Consider the following 19,228-nt stretch of genomic DNA (forward strand, 5'->3'; position numbering starts at 1 on the left):
TGGGTTCTGATCTGGATTACACTACCTGAAAGGATCGTCAGTGGATTAGATTCAATAACAGCTTTTAAAAGGAACAGAGTTGAACATAGGAGTGAAAGTATTTGCAATGTTGTGAACAAAGAACAGCAGGCTGAGACTAAATGGCTAGATTTTTCCCAGCGGCGATGCTGACATAATGAGTCACACAGCATCTTTCTACAGTACGTAATTATATAATTGGTAATTGGTTTATTATTGTCACATTTACCAGGATATCGTGAAAAGTCTTGCTCACATGCCATTTAGAGAAGTCATTCCAGGCAGAAATACACTGAGGTAGTACAAAAGGAGAAACAACAACAGAATACTGGGAGGGTGCTGCAGTTACAGAGTAAGAGCAATGCAGGAAGTCAAAATAAGGTGCAAGGACTGGGATGAGGTAAATTGAGAGTTCGGGAGAGCTTTATGATAGAAGAGATCTCTTCAGGTGTATTCCTAACTGTGGGATAGAAACTGTCCTTGAGACTGGAGATACATGTTCTAAGATTTCTATCTTTTACCCAATGGAAGGCAGGAGGGGTCTTTGATTATCATATAACTTATGGTCTGACTTCAGAATCAGGTTTATTGTCACCGGCATGTGACGTGAAATTTGTTAACTTTGCAGCAGCTGTTCAATGCAATATATAATCTAGCAGAGAGAAAAAAATAATAAATAAAACATAATAATAGATAAGTAAATCAATTACATATATCGAATAGATTTTTTTTTAATGTGCGAAAACAGTAATACTGTATATTAAAAAAAAGTGAGGTAGTGTCCAAAGCTTCAATGTCCATTTAGGAATCGGATGGCAGAGGGGAAGAAGCTGTTCCTAAATCACTGTGTGTGTGCCTTCAGGCTTTTGTATCTCCTACCCGATGGTAACAGCGAGAAAAGGGCATGCGCTGGGTGCTGGAGGTCCTTAATAATGGACACTGCCTTTCTGAGACACCTCTCCTTGAAGATGTCCTGAGTACTTTATACTGGTGCCCAAGATGGAGCTGACTATGACTTCATAAGTGAAGTAAAGCAACAGAAACAGGCCCTTCAGCCCATCTAGTTTGACAATTTGCCAAAAGTCTATCTATTAGCCCAGTGATTCCAGGGCAACTGGATTGGATCTGTTCTGATTCCTCTGTGATGATTAAAGAATAGTTCAAGGATCGGAACCACCTCCATAAGAGTAACATCCAAGGCAATTGGAAAACACAGCAGAGAATTAAGAATTTCTCTCATCTCTCAGCAAATATTCAGATTTTATGGAAAAAACCGCACTCCAATTATTGAAACTAATTTATAAAATTAAGTCTTCCCCACTGCAGATGATAAATTTCTTACTTCTTTTCCACACTTCTCAGAATAAATTTAATATCAAAGTACATAAAATAGAATTTTAGAAGCTACTTTACAAGAACTGACGGACAACCAACAGGCAAAAGACAGCAAATTGTGATAATACATACAATATTATGAGCAGGAGTTGTAAGGAGTGCTTTACACTTAGTGCTGGGTTTCACTCAATCTAAAAATCCAAATGTGTAGAGACGAGGCTGGAGATACCTCAACCATACTTTCATACAACACACAAAGTTGCTGGTGAACGCAGCAGGCCTGGCAGCATCTCTAGGAAGAGGTACAGTCGACGTTTCAGGCCGAGACCCTTCATCACGACTAACTGAAGGAAGAGTTAGTAAGAGATTTGAAAGTGGGAGGGGGAGGGGGAGATCCAAAATGATAGGAGAAGACAGGAGGGGGAGGGATAGAGCCAAGAGCTGGATAGGTGATTGGCAAAGGGGATATGAGAGGATCATGGGACAGAAGGTCCTGGGAGAAAGACAAGGGGGGAGGGGAAACCCAGAGGATGGGCAAGGGGTATAGTGAAAGGGACAGAGGGAGAAAAAGGAAAGTGAGAGAAAGAATGTGTGTATAAAAATAAATAACGGATGAGGTACGAGGGGGAGGTGGGGCATTAGCGAAAGTTAGAGAAGTCGATGTTCATGTCATCAGGTTGGAGGCTACCCAGACGGAATATAAGGTGTTGTTCATCCAACCTGAGTGTGGCTTCATCTTTACTGTAGAGGAGGCCGTGGACAGGCATGTCAGAATGGGAATGGGATGTGGAATTAAAATGTGTGGCCACTGAGAGATCCTGCTTTCTCTGGCGGACAGAGCGTAGGTGTTCAGCAAAGCGGTCTCCCAGTCTGCGTCAGGTCTCACCAATATATAGAAGGCCACATCGGGAGCACCGGATGCAGTACATCACCCCAGCTGACTCACAGGTGAAGTGTCGCCTTACCTGGAAGGACTGTCTGGGGCCCTGAATGGTGGTAAGGGAGGAAGTGTAAGGGCATGTGTAGCACTTGTTCCACTTACAGGGATAAGTGCCAGGAGGGAAACCAGTGGGGAAGGATGGGGGGACCAGCAACTTTGATGTGACTTATCCTTATACCCCATCCGTTATTTATTTTTATACACACATTCTCTCACTCTCCTTTGTCTCTCTCACTATACCCCTTGCCCATTCTCTGAGTCCCCCCCTTGTCTTTCTCCCTGGACCTCCTGTCCCATGATCCTCTCATATCCCCTTTGCCAATCACCTGTCCAGCACTTGGCTCCATCCCTCCCCCTCCTGTCTTCTCCTATCATTTTGGATCTCCCCCTCCCCCTTTCAAATCTCTTACTAGCTCTTCCTTCAGTTAGTCGTGACGAAGGGTCTCTGCCTGAAACGTCGACTGTACCTCTTCCTAGAGATGCTGCCTGGCCTGCTGCATTCACCAGCAACTTTGATGTGGGTTGCTTGAATTTCCAGCATCTGCAGATTCTGTTGTTTGCATACTTTCAAACAATCTTTTCCTTGAATATTAGTACATACTCAGTTCAGTGCTTTTTTTTTAATTTTAGCATAGCGCAAGACAACTTTAAACTGCATTCCAGTTAGAGTATTTAAAACTATTAAAATGTTCAATTCACAATTCGTCTATGCATTTGGGATCCAATGTGAAATTTACCTGCCCTGCTGGGAATTGCAGATGAATTCACAGTGGAGTGGAATGCATGGAACACTGCCCCTTGGCAAGTTCCTGCCTTACCACACCCTTCTCAATTAAGTTAAGAAACTGAAGAACAAGAACACGATATCCATCATTTTTTAATTTTAGATTATTCTTCATCCAGCACACCCAGCTCAGATGCAAAGTGTCAGCATATTTTTTTTAAAGTGCTCAGACATTTTGACTGAATTCAGTTTGATCCTTTAATGACTGCAATCAAAGTATTAGCATGTTAAGGACACTTATTTAATATAATCAAGATTTATATAATCATTCCGCCAGGTGTAATCAAACTCCATCAGGCTAATTGCATTGGCAGCTTTACTAAAAGAAGTCTATGAATGGTATCACCCACCACCTAAAGTGATTGAGTACAGGACGCCAGACATCACGTTTGAGCTGTACAAATCTACAAGTCATTGGGGAGACTACACTTGGTGTACCATACACCATTCAGGCCACCCACTTCTACGAAGGATATCACGAAGCTAGGCGGCAGTGTTAGCTGTGAGAAGGATGCTAAGAGGATGCAGGGTGATTTGGATAGGTTAGGTGAGTGGGCAAATTCATGGCAGATGCAATTTAATGTGGATAAATGTGAGGTTATCCACTTTGGTGGCAAGAACAGGAAAACAGATTATTATCTGAATGGTGGCCAATTAGGAAAAGGGGAGGTGCACCGAGATCTGGGTGTCATTATACACCAGTCATTGAAAGTGGGCGTGCAGGTACAGCAGGCGGTGAAAAAGGCGAATGGTATGCTGGCATTCATAGCAAGAGGATTCGAATACAGGAGCAGGGAGGTACTACTGCAGTTGTACAAGGCCTTGGTGAGACCACACCTGGAGTATTGTGTGCAGTTTTGGTCCCCTAATCTGAGGAAAGGCATCCTTGCCATAGAGGGAGTACAAAGAAGGTTCACCAGATTGATTCCTGGGATGGCAGGACTTTCATATGATGAAAGACTGGATCGACTAGGCTTATACTCTCTGAAATTTAGAAGATTGAGGGGGGATCTTACTGAAACATATAAAATCCTAAAGGGATTGGACAAGCTAGATGCAGGAAGATTGCTCCCGATGTTGGGTAAGTCCAGAACGAGGAGTCACAGTCTGAGGATAAAGGGGAAGCCTTTTAGGACCGAGATGAGGCAAAACTTCTTCACACAGAGAGTGGTGAATCTGTGGAATTCTCTGCCACAGCAAACAGTTGAGGCCAGTTCATTGGCTATATTTAAGAGGGAGTTAGATATGGCCCTTGTGGCTAAAGGGATCGGGGGTATGGAGAAAAGGCAGGTACAGGGTTCTGAGTTGGATGATCAGCCGTGATCATACTGAATGGTGGTGCAGGCTCAAAGGGCCGAATGGCCTACTCCCGCACCTATTTTCTATGTTTCTATTGTGCTTCGAAAGGGTGTAGAGAAGATTCATGAGTAGTTACAAAATGAGAAGGCTTGAGCTATAAAGGAGAGGCTGGCACTTATTCTCCTGCAGCAGAAGAGCCTTAATGGCAACCTTGGAGATATAGAAAATCATGAGGGACAAAGTAGATAAGATAGACGGTCACACTGTTCCCCCCGCCCTCCCCTCCAAGGTAGGGGAGTCTAAAATTAGAAGACAGATTTAAGGCGAAGGTGAAAGATTTTAAAAGAACCCCAGGGGAAACTCTTTCCACACAGAGGATGTGGTCTTTTGAAGTAAGCTGCTGGAGGAAGCTGTAGAGACAGGTTCAATCACAAATTTAGACAGATGCAATGACAGAAAGGGTTGCAAGGGATATGGGCCAAATGCAGACAAATGGGACTAACCCGAATAGATATCTTGCTCTGCATGGATCAATTGGGCTGATGGGTTTACTTCTGGGCAGTATGACTATGATTCAGAACATGTGATATCACAATGAACTCTCTATTAGCAATTAAAGCACTGTTCATGCCAAATGCACTCCACCTTAAATACTTTGTACATTAGGTGATAAGGCGCATGGCTTACGTGTTGAAGCTGACACAAGTCAAGCAAAAGAATCCAAATACTGAATACACATCTTACACACCAGCGTAATCAAACAGTTGGCATTGTACACCACAAGTAATCAAATAGAGTAATAACTGCTTTGAATAAAGAAATGAGTAACATTTACAGTTATTGAAGAAAACCTCTAGCACAAGAATGACTTCACCCAGCATTAGTTGCATTTAATATTGGTGAATCTGAAAGTTGAGTTTGTATCCATTGGAGTCGAGGAGCTCTGAGTTGCTCCCTAGCAGATCTTCAATGATTTTAACAGAAAGGACGTGCACTTTTCCTCTTGTGAAATAACCTCGAATTAGGGGTTAATTTTCAAAAAGCAAAGTTACCCACTTACAGACAAGGTGAATATTTCCTGTCTGAGGATCATAATCTTTGGAACTCTCTTCTTCAAATGACAATGGAAGCAGAGACCTTGAATACATTTTGGCAGAGGCAGACAGACTCTGGATGAATAGGGGTGAAAGGTTACTATGGGTCAAGATTACAAAACTGCAGGGCCAAAATTGCAATCACGTAAGCCGCAATCCTATTAACAGGTAGAGCATGTTTGAGAGGCTGAATGGCCTACACCAAATTTGTATGTTAAATTTCCAAATAAAGCAAGATTACTCTGCTGATCTGTCCAAGTCACTTTCAACAAAGACGAATAAAAAGTAATAAATTCACAGCATGAACTTAACATTCCTGAGAAATAACCTTTTACAATGCTAGAGTTCAGATGAATAAACATGTCAAAGAGAACCTTGGCCACTTATATTAGTTCACTTGAGAGTCCAAGACCAAAGGCTTCTTGAACTCAAGACTGCTGGCTTTAAATGCGTGACTTGCTGTGATGCTAGTGAAACGAGGAGGCCATTCAAGTTCTCAGGCAGGTTCCAGCACTGCCAACCCTCCAAATGATTCACACTCTTTTATGTTCTTCCTCAACAAAAACTATTGATAACAAAAATTCCACATTGATATCTAAAATCCACCAAGTTTCAAGGATAGAATTCCAAAAGTTCCATTACAACCATGTCAATAATTCAGAAGAACTTCAATGTTCAAAAGTACTTCACAGCTAAAACTTGTGAAAATGCTATGTGTTTCCTTTCCTCTCAAGACTTCAAACCCTTGTTCCAACTTCCTTTGATTATAATCTATTCACATTTCAAGCAGGCCAATGAAGATCAATATTCAGATTAAAATTCAATTAATTTCAAGGAAGAAGCTAAGTTCATTCGACTATCTTTGCAATTTCACTTGTAAATCAATCTTTCTTTGCAAACTTCTAGTTGAAAGCTAAAGTTCTAACAGCTTTTCATATTTTGATACCTATACAAAATCAAAAATTCTTTGAAGTGTTATGAATCTGATTCATATTGTCATGCCCTCTGTACAAGTTAGCTCCCCAGCTCAATGCATCTTGCACTAACTAAAACATGTGACGTGCTTTGTAATGCTTTAAAAGGAAGCTTTAAAACAAAAGTGAAAAAAACTGCAAATTCTGTAAATAAAAATAGTGGCTCAATTTCAGGCAGCGTCTACGGAAAGAGCAGTTAACATTTCAGCTTTGTAAAAAGCCAACAAAAATTTACATATCCTGCTGACACATTATTCTCATTCCAATCTGTAACGAGATTACAATGAGTGCTAGATTTCAAAATTCGAAGTAAATTTATTATCCATGTATACGTATGTCACCAAATACTATCCTGTGATTCATTTTCTTGCAGGCATTCACAGAAAAAAAAGAATCAGTGAAAATAACACTCAGACTGACAAGCAATCAACATGCAAAAGACAAACTGCAAATACAAAAAAATTATAATGAATGAGTAATGCAGAGAATGAGATGTGGAGTCCTTGAAGTCGGTGCATGGGTTGTGTTCAGTGATCATGTTAGGGTTGTGCTGATTCAAGAAGTTCTACCAAGTTCAGGAGCTGTTCTTGAACCTGGTGGTATGTGACCTCAAACACCTTTACCTCCTCCCCAATGGTAGTAGCAAGAAGAAAGCGTAGCTTGATTGATGAGGACCCTTGATGAAAGATGGTGCTTTCTTGCGGCAGCGCTCCTCGTAAATGTGCTCAGTGGTGGGAAGAGGTTTTCCTGTGATGAACAGGGCTGTATCCATTTTTGTAGGCTTTTCCATTCTCGGACACTGCTGTTTCCACAACAGGCACGATGTAACCAGTCAGAATATTGGGCATCTGCAGAAGTTTGTCAAAGTTTTAGATGACATGCAGAATCTGTGCAAGGTTTTAAAGCGGCAGAGGTGCTGCTGCAGATTTTTAGAACGTGAAATACCACACGTCACTTAAGCAAGAAGTTTTACCAGAGTTTAAAGAGAAACAGCAAAATGCTTCCAGACGATGATTTGCAAAAAGATGTCATGTTAATCATTTTAAAGTATTGAAATTACACAAGTTAATGAAAATCACCTATCAGGTTCCATGCAATTACAGAATACAAGCAATCACTGAATCAGCATTTTACAGCACTAAACATGTCATTTCAGTTCAATGTGCCCAACCAAATGAAAAGGTGTTTGTCCCACTTCCAAGTCTCAGTTCCAAACATCATGCATACAACTATCTTTCAAACATGATTAGGGTTTTATCCTACACTATTTTAAAAGCCAGTGTATGTTGAAATGAATCTCTATTTGAACAAAATTATACACAAAACTAGTTGTTACATCACTGATAATTCAGTAGCAAACTACAACAAATAAGCCAATGACATTAAATACATTTTCAAATGAGGCTGCTTAACAACAAATTTTAAAATTTCCAGGAGTAGAAAAAAAGCTCACCATGGGGCAATTCACATTGAACCTATTTACGAATATCACGACCAAACTAGGTTCTATTGGAATGAGCTAAGGAAAATATCTTTAGCGAAATAAGCAGTGATTTCCAAAAAAAGAGAAATTGTGGTTTAATCCTCGACGGGTAGAGCGGCAATCAGTAATTCATTTCATTGTCTCTAACTATTTTTAGACCTTTCACCAAGACATTCAAATTAGATGAACTAATGCGGCAGAATTCATTTCTTTGCCATAAGGAATGTTGCAAACTGCAAGTGTGAGTGTGAAGGGGTTTGATTTGCATCCAGTCCTCTCACTCGTCTCATAGTAGCCTCCAACTGCAAAGAAATGTACGTGAATGGTAATTATAACAGCCTACTTTTAGCAAGGCAGAGTTGGCGTGATTGAATGCAAGTCAAATCTGCCTTTCCTGCAGAAAGTTATACAGCATGGGAACAGGCTATTTTACTCAAAGAGTAGCAGCAACCATCGAGCACCCATCCACAATACCATCAAGTCCCTTCAGATTCTACCACACTATGCTCAATTTATGTTATCCAAAGAAATTCCCAATCCACATCTTTGGCAGGAAATTGGAGAAAGCCATAGGGAAACCGCATGGACACATGGAGAACGTGCAAACTCCACACAGCCAACAGCCAGGGTCAAGATTGAACAGGGGTTTGCAGATATTGTGAGGCAACCAGTACACTTTTCTCCAGACTAACCTTAAATGAATAGAAGCAAAAAATCACTCTCAGGTCCTTAGGGTACAGAGATGGTGCAGTGTTTAAGTAGACCAAAGTTCAAGTCCAATCACAGCAGCTGTTGAACTTGAATTCAGTTAATAATTTGGAACTTAATGAAAGCAAATGAGTAAAGGCAACAAAACTACCAGACTGTTGTAAAAACACACTTGGTTCACTTATGCCCTCAAGAAAGCTGTCATCCTTATTTAGTCTAATCTATATGTTAATTCAGATCCATCTATGCATCTAAACGCCCTCTGTGAACTGGCTGAGCAAACTACTCACCTCCATATTTGGACGGTGGCAGTTCAAGGCAGCAACTCAGCACACTGCGGGACAGCAGGTAGTGCAGGTGCTTCTCGTGCCCCTAATTAACTCCGAGTTTCAGTGTTACCTGCGCGGAGTTTGAATACTCTCCTCATCACCGAGTGGATTCCTTCCAGTTCCATTACACACCTCACAGATGTGCAGGTTGGTAGGTCAGGTGACTACTGTACATTACTGATGCATAGATGAGTGGTGGAATCTGATGGTAATGTGGGAAAGAGTAAAATGGACAATGCAGTATTATTGTAAAAGTGTGCCTTTGGGCCAAAAGTTGACAGAGACCCCCTGGTTTCCTTGGCTGTGCAAGTCTAGGGAAGACCCTCTCCGGTCTCTCCAAACTCGAGAGATTGAGACGGCTCTTCCACCACAAACCCCAGTTTGTGTGGATGCTGCGTAATTTGCTCCCGTAACTAATTTCCCCCGGGATCAATAAAGTATGACCATGAAATTAGTGCCACAAAATAACAGACAGCACACTGCATACAATTAAAGTAATTATATTTATGAATCTTAACTAAAAGGTTAGTAAAGAAAAACAAAAGGGGACATTTTATTTAAACAGTCAAATGTGCACAAGCTGGAGCTCATCCTGAACTTCTCAGTCACTCATTCACTGGGCCCTCGGTCAACATGAAAGCACACACCACCTTCCAAACGTCGCTCACAATTCATCTCGAACAAACAGGTCTTATCCTACGACCAGCTCTCCCCAGCGTCTTCTCTCTTCATCTCCCTCTCAACAAAAGCCCCAAGCCCAACCTTAGTGTCCCTCACCAGAGAAACCTTCCCTCAGTTCTACCATCCGAATTGGATGGGACACATTTCTCCTTATCCCTCAACTTCAACAATAATCCAAACAAGCTGACAGCAGAACAGACCGCTCTTACCGAACTGACAAATGAAATACATACAGCATAATAGCAAAAATATGAACCAGGGCATTAAACTTATTTCTATGCTCATCTGACACCTTGACTTGTCCAAAGGCCACTGAGTCAAATTTATTGTCATTTAACTATATAAATGTATGCCAAACAAGACAATGTTTCTCCAAACAAGAGTGTACAGCACTGTAATAACGCAAGGATGAAAACTACAGATGAAGTACACATAAATAAACTGAAGTGCATAAATTAAACATTGTAAGGTACAGAACAGATTAACCAGTGACACTTTGTGAGGCACCGAGTTCAGAAATTTCACGGCCTTTGGGGAAAAAAAATTGTTTCCCATCCTGACCATTCCTATTTTTATGCAGTGTCTCGTGACTGATGGTTGAAAGTTTAAGAGGATGCTGGATGGATGGATGGGAGCTTTTCTAATAAGTGCCCCCAATGGATGGAAGAGAGACCCCTTTGATATCCTCCCAGTAATTTGTAGGGACTTATTCAGCTGCTCCCGTGCCAGACGCTCAGGACACTCCCAATGATGCTCCTGTAAAATTCAGTTTAGATGAGGTGGGGGGAGGGGGGAGCCTCACTTTACCCAATCTCCTTAGGAAGCACTGCTGTGCCTTCTTGTTCAGGGAGATGATATTAAGGAACAAAGCAAGATCATTCGTGATATGAACTCCCAGGAACTTGGTGCATTTAACTTTCTCCAAGGAGGAGCCATATATTCGTGGATGGGTGGTTCATCTGCACCTTCCTGAAGTCCAATAATTTCCGCTGTCTTTTCCAATTAGGAAAGAGCAATAAATGAATGCGCTCTTCCAATCTGCTCCGTCAGAGCCCTTGCACTCGTCAACTTGCAATGCATTTTCTCTGCAACTCAACTCTGCATTGTATTCTATCCACTGTCTCTACGTGATTAGTCATAGTCATACTTTATTGATCCCGAGGGAAATTGGTTTTCGTTACAGTTGCACCATAAACAATAAATATTAGTAACACCATAAATAGTTAAATAGTAATATGTAAATTATGCCAGGAAATAAGTCCAGGACCAGCCTATCGGCTCAGGGTGTCTGACCCTCCAAGGGAGGAGTTGTAAAGTTTGATGGCCACAGGCAGGAATGACTTCCTATGACGCTCTGTGTTGCATCTCGGTGGAATGAGTCTCTGGCTGAATGTACTCCTGTGCCCAACCAGTACATTATGTAGTGGATGGGAGACATTGTCCAAGATGGCATGCAACTTAGACAGCATCCTCTTTTCAGACACCACCGTCAGAGAGTCCAGTTCCATCCCCACAACATCACTGGCCTTACGAATGAGTTTGTTGATTCTGTTGGTGTCTGCTACCCTCAGCCTGCTGCCCCAGCACACAACAGCAAACATGATAGCAATGGCCACCACAGACTCGTAGAACATCTGCAGCATCGTCCGCCAGATCTTAAAGGACCTCAGTCTCCTCAGGAAATAGAGATGGCTCTCACCCTTCTTGTAGACAGCCTCAATGTTCTTTGACCAGTCCAGTTTTTTGTCAATTTGTATCCCCAGGTATTTGTAATCCTCCACCATGTCCACCCTGACCCCCTGAATGGAAACAGGGGTCATCGGTACCTTAGCTCTCCTCAGGTCTACCACCAGCTCCTTAGTCTTTTTCACATTAAGCTGCAGATAATTCTGCTCACACCATGTGACAAAGTTTCCTACCGTAGCCCTGTACTCAGCCTCATTTCCCTTGCTGATGCATCCAACTATGGCAGAGTCATCCGAAAACTTCTGAAGATGACAAGACTCTGTGCAGTAGTTGAAGTCCGAGGTGTAAATGGTGAAGAGAAAGGGAGACAAGACAGTCCTCTGTGGAGCCCCAGTGCTGCTGATCACTCTGTTGGACACAGTGTTGCAAGCACACATACTGTGGTCTGCCAGTCAGGTAATCAAGAATCCATGTGACATTACATATGACATGATGTGTCTTGGATTGTAAAACAAAAAGCTTCTTGCTTCATCTCAGTACATGTGACAACAGCAAACCAGTACCAATTTTCCCACAATGGATGGCATTGGATAGTAGCACCACACACAATTCCTGCAATCTCGGTTCAAGCCTGATCTTAGCAGAGTTCACATGCTCTCCTTGTGATTGGAACAGTTACCAACAACCCTCCCAGGTTCCCCTGGTTTCTCTCATATCCCAAAGACAGGCCAGTGGATCAGTTTATTGGCTACTGCAAGTTTCCCAAGAGTAGGTAGGTGAGAATTGGGGTAAACAGAAGGGCACAAGAGAGAATAGGCTACAGTGAAATAAGTGAGGGAATCAGATAGATGGGATTGCTCCAAGAGTTGACGTGAAATCAACGGGTCAAATATGCTCTATCTAGGTCACAAGAACATTTCAGAAGGTCCTATTACCAAAACTAATAAAATGTTCTCATGCAAATCAATGTTACTGACTGTTAAAGAACAAAGGTGGTATACTGATGAATGAAGGAATACTCTTGACAACTATGCTTATGGGAACTTATTTCTAATCTAGCATGCTTGATCCAGCAATTCAGTGTCACACTATGTTTCCCCACTAGATTAGAAAGTTTTACACACATTCAAGGATTGGCAATATACTCTCTTACCAAAACCAGTATGTCTCTTCTTCCATGAAAAGCAACACACAGCATATTTCATGTTGGTGGGGTGGTCCCCTGATAATTAGGGCATAATTGTCATATTTGAGAATTCTATCCTGCACAGTAAGTGTAGGTGTGCCTGCAAAAGACTACCTTTTTGCAATTTTTGAGATGAAAACCAACTTTAATTTCAAGAAACTGTAGGTGAAAGAGAGAGTAGAGCCTAAAAGTTCAAGTGAAAGTTTACGAATCCCATCTGGCAGAAATGTAATCCAGCCCACCCAAGTGGGTAAACTATCAGATTCTGGGTCTTCAGAATTTTAAGGCAGTAAAATGAATATTTAGATTAGCAACCCATCTGTAATTTTATAAGTTAATTCACAACTCCATTAAAACATAATCACAGCAAATAATTGCCACAACAAACAAGGCCAGGAGTACAACCAAGTTTCCATTAGATAACTTACATGATTTCAAAACCAATAATTACATTTAAACAGAACTTTGCACAGAATAATACTAAAGCATTGATAAAATTTCTACTCTCCATATAAAAACAAAGGTAGTATATTGGAGAAAACAGCCTTAAGAATGTTACAAAATTGAAAGTCTTTCCTGCAAAACAAAGACATAAGGAATATTTTAGTAAATTAAAGAGAGATTAAGCTGGGTGATTGTGAAGAAATTATTAAAATAGCCGCTAGCAAATCTATTAATTCTGTTTAAATTTGTCTTTGGTAGCATTATGTAGAGAAATTCTTCCTTAATTTTTAAAATTGATTTGCTAGTAATTATAACCTAACTCAAGGGGTGGACTGGATGGAACGCAGATTTTACAACTCACGCAAAATTCCATTCCATTTATTTGTATGTGACGTGCAATCAGGGTGGCTGTACAAATATAGAAATACATGTAAACTAGTCAATTCCCCAATGAGCAGATTGGGTTAAAGAATTCCTTGGTGTACTGAAAGGGACTTGAAATGAGGGGGTTTTTTTTTAAACACTTTAGATTTTCTCTAAAAATTTACTCATTGTGCCAGGAGGAAAAATAAAAACCAAAAATACAGGAAAGGCAACATATTGAAGTCAATAGAGACCAATTTTGCCAAACTACCTGTTGCATCTCATTCTGTTTAAAGTCTTCACTGTGCAAACACTGCACAATGTGTCCCCAACCTAATATATTAACATTAAAATGATGCAATAAAACAATAACAAATATTAACTAATCTTTCATTCAATCAATTTAAATCAGGGGTGATATGAAAAATTAAGTAATCTCTGAATGTGCCCCTTGAAAGTCCTTTGTGTTCGAAGGCGTTCAACACACAAAATGCAGGAGGACCTGAGCAGGTTAGGCAGCATCTACTGAGAGGAATAACAAGTCGATGTTTCAGGCCTGAAGAGTTTCGGCTGGAAACACCAACTCTTTAGTCTTGCAGAGTCCCTCCAACATTTTGTGGGTGTGTTTCTCTGGATTTCCTTCATCTGTAGAATCTTGAGTCAATGGCAATTAAACTGTTGAGTCAGTCTTTCATGGCTCAGATGTTTTCCAATGTGAAGATTTTGAAAAGTCATTGAAGAGAATGCAATATGCAGATCTATGTCTTAATACAATTTTAATTCGATATCTTTAACACCTCTGTGTTTACTTGTAAGTCATGGTATGAATGGACCAAAAATCCACAGTAGCAAAGTTAATAGCCCCTTTTTTTTAAATATTCTGGTAAAATTGAAAATTGCACATTGCAAGCTTGAGCTACTGCTTTATCAAGGAAATACAATGGATTCTCTGTACAGAACACTGATTCTGTAACAAGTTAAATCAATTACATAATATCCAGCATTTTATGCATACTTGAAGCCGTTGAACCCGCCAGAAGAAAACGTTAAGTGTGCAAGAGATTGTTGCGCAGTTTCCAGCCTGTGCTAAATTAATACCGAATAAAACTTCTAATTTTTTGCTTTAATCCTTAATTCCTCCACTGCCAAGGTATAATAGCTGAGCAGTTTGTTAAAATCATGGATACTTAATTATTTAAACAGCATTATAACTAGTCTGCAAAGTAATAAGCCACTTTGGATTACTAATTTGAACAACTCTGACATCGAAATGATAATGAAACAGAACAAAAACAGACGGAACCTAAAGAATCCCCCCCCCCCTTCTGCCCATTTAAAAAGGTGTATACAGTATTCCATCTTCTGGATCTGAATGTAACAATGATGAACGTCTTGCGTCTACACATTAGCTGAGTACTTGATTAGTGGGGAGGGGGAGGGGTGGGTTGCTACCTTGTTGATCAGGAGATTGATCGAGGAACTATTTAAAAAGACTGCATCTCGGCTTGACAGGTCGCGCCTCTCCAGTTCAAACTATACAAAGAGAACCGTTAGATCTGCCAGGCGAAACGGAACATCTCTGCACAAGTGTGCTTCTGGAGCTCAGAATAGAAATAAGAAACTTTGGCAACGACTTTTGATTGTTCTTTTAACTCTATACAGCATTGCTCTTTCCTCAGTCCCCCTCCACTCTCCCCCACCCCCAAAGTTGTTTTCGCCGGTTAAGCTATAAATATTAAGTGCTTTATATATAATTGTACCTTTTGGTCCACGATAGAGCAGACGAGATCCTTGACGGCAGAGAGAGAGATGTCTTGTGCTTCGATGGTCACCGGCTCGCGAGTCAGGCCGATCTGCAGAAGGAAGGAGACGCCGTTGAAGGATCCCCGGGAATTGGTGGGACTCGGGGCGCTCAGGCTCCCATTGGAAACCCGGCCCGAGAGCGCAGCGGTGGCCGGCGGCGGCGGCGGCGACAGCGACGGCGTGGGCGAAGAGGAGGGCAGCGGCAACGCGGACGGCAGCAATCTCTGGGACACGGGAGGAGACGAGTTGCTGTTGGTTGACATCTGGCTGGCTCCCCGGCGATGAATTTCCACTCTGAAACTTCCAGCGTTGCAACAAAAACAAAAACAGAAGAAGAAACAGGGCAGCGGTCCAAGCAAGCCACTTTCCCGAAGGTTTACTGAGGCGGGACTGGGTTTGCACTCCGGCGGCCTGCCATTTGCCGTCAAGTTTGTTCAACGGCAGCACTCTCCTGATATCTCACTCATGTTCCCCCTCCCCTCTCTCCGCTCTTCTCTCCCTGTACTTTCAATCCGCCGTCACAGACGCTCAGTCCGTCACCGGAAATGCTCTGCAAAAGAGGAAAAAAAGAGAGGGGGCGGCTCGTTGAATAGATGCTTTTTAGATACGTTACCAACTTTCCGACATGTGCATCCAGCAACAAAAGGGAGGGAAAAAAAGAAAGTGCAAATATATATGATTTATTTTAGGGCGCCTGCATTCACCGACTGGGAGATTTTGATGTTTCCCTTCTAATGGAAGAAGTTGGTGTTGGAAATCATTTGTTTTCAACTGCGTAGGATGGGTAACCGCCACAAAACGGGCAGCCCCTCACTATTCCCGAGAAGGGAAATGCGAACGGTGTTCCTTGGGCCAAACGGTCCTAAATCACTAATATCCGTTCATCTCCATTCACATTACTACTGGCGTGCTGCTGTGTTTCCGACTCATTGGGGGGCCCCCCCCCCCCAAGGGCTCGATGATCTCGGGTGGCTCGCCGAGTTTGCCCGGAAACATTTATCGCTAAATGCGCAAGGATCTGATGACACCAATCGTAAAACAAACCATCAGTTAGCAAACCACAGGGGTCCCCGTTGCGCCTGACACACAAACAGCTGCTTTCAACTGCAGATCCATAATAACGGTACTGGGTGGTTAGTGGAGGTTACTGCAGTAGTGGAATTTAATCTCCATCCAGCTGGACACAGTTGTGCCAATCGCTGATACGGTGTGTGATAGCATCCCGCACGGAAAAGTGAATATTGACATCCATAGGGACGTACCGGTGCATCTTAACTAACGGGATCCTAAAGGCGATTCCAATCCCAAAATGAACTCTACTCCAAAATGCTGGAGGAACGCAGCAGGTCAGGCAGCATTTATGGAGAGGAATGAACTGCTCAAAGTTCATAAACTGGGTGGTACCCTGCAGACAGCAACAATTTATAGTACAGTGGTGGTCACGCGTAACAGGTACTAAAATGTTCACATACAGACACAATGCCTGTTACTTGCAGAGTGTAAAATTAGTGCAAGAAAATCGGATTACTGTATTAGTTCAAATTAAACAGTTATTACTGGCATGGGCACAATGTGGCCAATAGTTTAACCTCCACAAATACACGTTACATTATTCCACGAAAACAGAATTTAGAAAATGTTTAACTGTTCTAATTTTGCTGACAAAACGATTTTAGAAACTGTATTTTCAATAAGAAATGTCAAGTTGTCCATACAAGTTGTAAAATTGGTTCGCTCCATCATGGGCACTAGCCTCCATAGTACCCAAGACATCTTCAAGGAGCGGTCTATTATAAAGGACTCCCATCACCCAGGACATGCCCTCTTCTCATTGTTACCATCAGGAAGGAGGTACAGAAACCTGAAGGCACACACGCAGAGGTTCAGGAACAGCTTCTTCCCTTCTGCCATCCGATTTTTAACTAGACATTGAACCCATGAACACAACTTCACTATTTTTCTTTTTAATTTGTTTTTGCACTACTAATTTTAAGTATTTGATATACTGTACATATATACATTTACTGAAATTCAGTTTTTTTCTGTATTATCGAGTACTGCTGCCGCAAAGTTAAAATTCACGACATATGCCGGTGATACTAAACCTGATTCTGAAGTACCTGTACTGATAACCGAAGACACACTTTGTTTTAATGTCGTAGGGCTACTGACCCTGTAACGCCACAATTACCTACATATTCCTTTATAAACCACGTATCAGAGTCGGGACGATAAGAAGTAGTAAAAAACCAGCATCGACTGGGTTCTATGCGCCTCTCCCATTTGATGGAAAGAGAACCACAACACAACAGGGGTCACAAACCCCAATGATTGCACCAGTCTTAAGCTGAGAGGAGTGAGACTGCTAGCGCGATACTCGGTAGGCTACAAGCAACACTGCTAAGCCGATTCCTGAATTTCGCAGTCACTTGTGCAATACGTCCTCCACTTCGCAGAATTACGGATCACACCCTAAACTACACAACACAGTGCTTACATAACTTCAACACTTCTCATACAGGTAAAGTTTTAAAAAGAAAACCCATTCCGGAATAATATTGATAGGGAATAAAAGATTCATCATATTGGAAAACTAAAGCAAGAAAATAAAACTTCACTGAGCATCTAGGGAACATATCTTTAGGGAAGCCCTAATTTGGAAAGTCCTACAAATTTCTCTTTGCAAAGACGCAGCCAATGGATATTAATCGTTGCATTAGACGCAAACATCATCACGAGAAAATTGTAAATACTTAATTACTGACAATCTAATAATTCTCCACTAGTGGCTTCATCTTATTTTAATAGTTTATATAAAAAGTTAGATAATTACCAACGAATTTGCATGTAGATTTGGAATAAATTGGCCCACCGTGGTGTAAAGAATCCCAATAGGCAAGTAACTTTGTTGTAATGGTCTGTTTAAGTCAAGAAACTTTCAACTATATCTAAAAAGGTGAATAATAAGTATTTACGATGGCACTCTTGGCAGTACTGTGCCTGACTATTCTTCTTTGTTGATCTAAAGGTTAAATTAATTAAAATATTTCTAGCATATAATATTATGGAACCATGTTATTCCTTCTTACATTATATAATTGCTGTACTGTGGTCTTTATATAATACTCATAAGGGCAAGACGACACGATTGCTTTTGGTCTCACAGCGGCGTTAATTATTTTAGGAAACAGTAACTGTAACGAAGAGTGTACCATGACATTTCACATCGCCAATTTGCAAATACCGATATGAGAAATATTCCAATTATTTTTCTTGAAAGGGCCATAGGTGCCCCGGAGACGCCCACTCCCAACTTTTACCAATGGAACACTCCGTTATTCCACTGGGATTTCCCCAAATGGGTCGTCACACTAAAAGCAGCAAGTCAAGTTACAATTTGAGCTGTTTACTTGGTTCAATGAAAGGCAAGGACGAATGGATGTCTACATTTCAGTTATGTGAGGGACAGGGATTATGTTCTTTTAAATATAACTCGCCCTCCCTCTCCACGTCAAGCTGGAAGTGATGCTTAGTGGACGTTTTACACACACCTTTTTAATTCGACGACACACCGGGCGGAAAAGTTGCTACAGATGTTCATTATTGGTAAAACAACCAAGCTGTGATCGATTCTGTCAGAAATATACAGTGCAACGAACGATAATGCGAAACTCCTGTTGATTTCACGCTATGCTATAAGCGGCAACAAAAAGTCAGAAAAACAGAGCCAACGTTTGCATTACCTACACAGAGAAAGCCAAATTCAATTGTCCGTATACTGAAACATTGCCCATCAGCCGGGCGATAAGCACCGTTTATTCTAAGTGAGTTTTCCCAACTTCTAAACTTTATCCCTATCTATTTTACCAGTTGCAATTAGCTTCCAAATACCAGATACTCACTCTTTATGCGAGTTGCTTAAGTTTTTCTCGCACCACTTTCTGCACTCTACAATTCTGGTTCATTTCATCTGCAACTGCGTAACCACAGGACTGTTGGAGACTTGGGAGCAGCGGGCGTAGGTTTCGCATTGAATTCCGGGACCCGTAGTAATGTAGGGGAAGAAAGAACACCCACTCCCATACAGGCAGGAAATGAGGC

General features: G+C 41.5%; 1 protein-coding gene across 2 annotated transcripts in view; it reads right to left on the reverse strand.

The window, feature by feature from the left end:
* Nucleotides 1-19,228, reverse strand: part of prkd3 (protein kinase D3) — a 384,937-nt gene extending 365,709 nt beyond the window's left edge. For both annotated transcript variants that reach the window (XM_063055570.1, XM_063055569.1), the window contains exons 1-2: nucleotides 19,030-19,228; nucleotides 15,085-15,677 (exon numbers count right to left, since the gene is read on the reverse strand). In XM_063055570.1, coding sequence (XP_062911640.1) covers nucleotides 15,085-15,390 — 306 coding nt within the window. In that variant the 5' untranslated portion in view covers nucleotides 15,391-15,677; nucleotides 19,030-19,228. The remainder of the gene's footprint in view (nucleotides 1-15,084; nucleotides 15,678-19,029) is intronic.

Source organism: Mobula hypostoma, chromosome 8 (assembly GCF_963921235.1).
Source record: "Mobula hypostoma chromosome 8, sMobHyp1.1, whole genome shotgun sequence".
NCBI lineage: Eukaryota > Metazoa > Chordata > Chondrichthyes > Myliobatiformes > Myliobatidae > Mobula > Mobula hypostoma.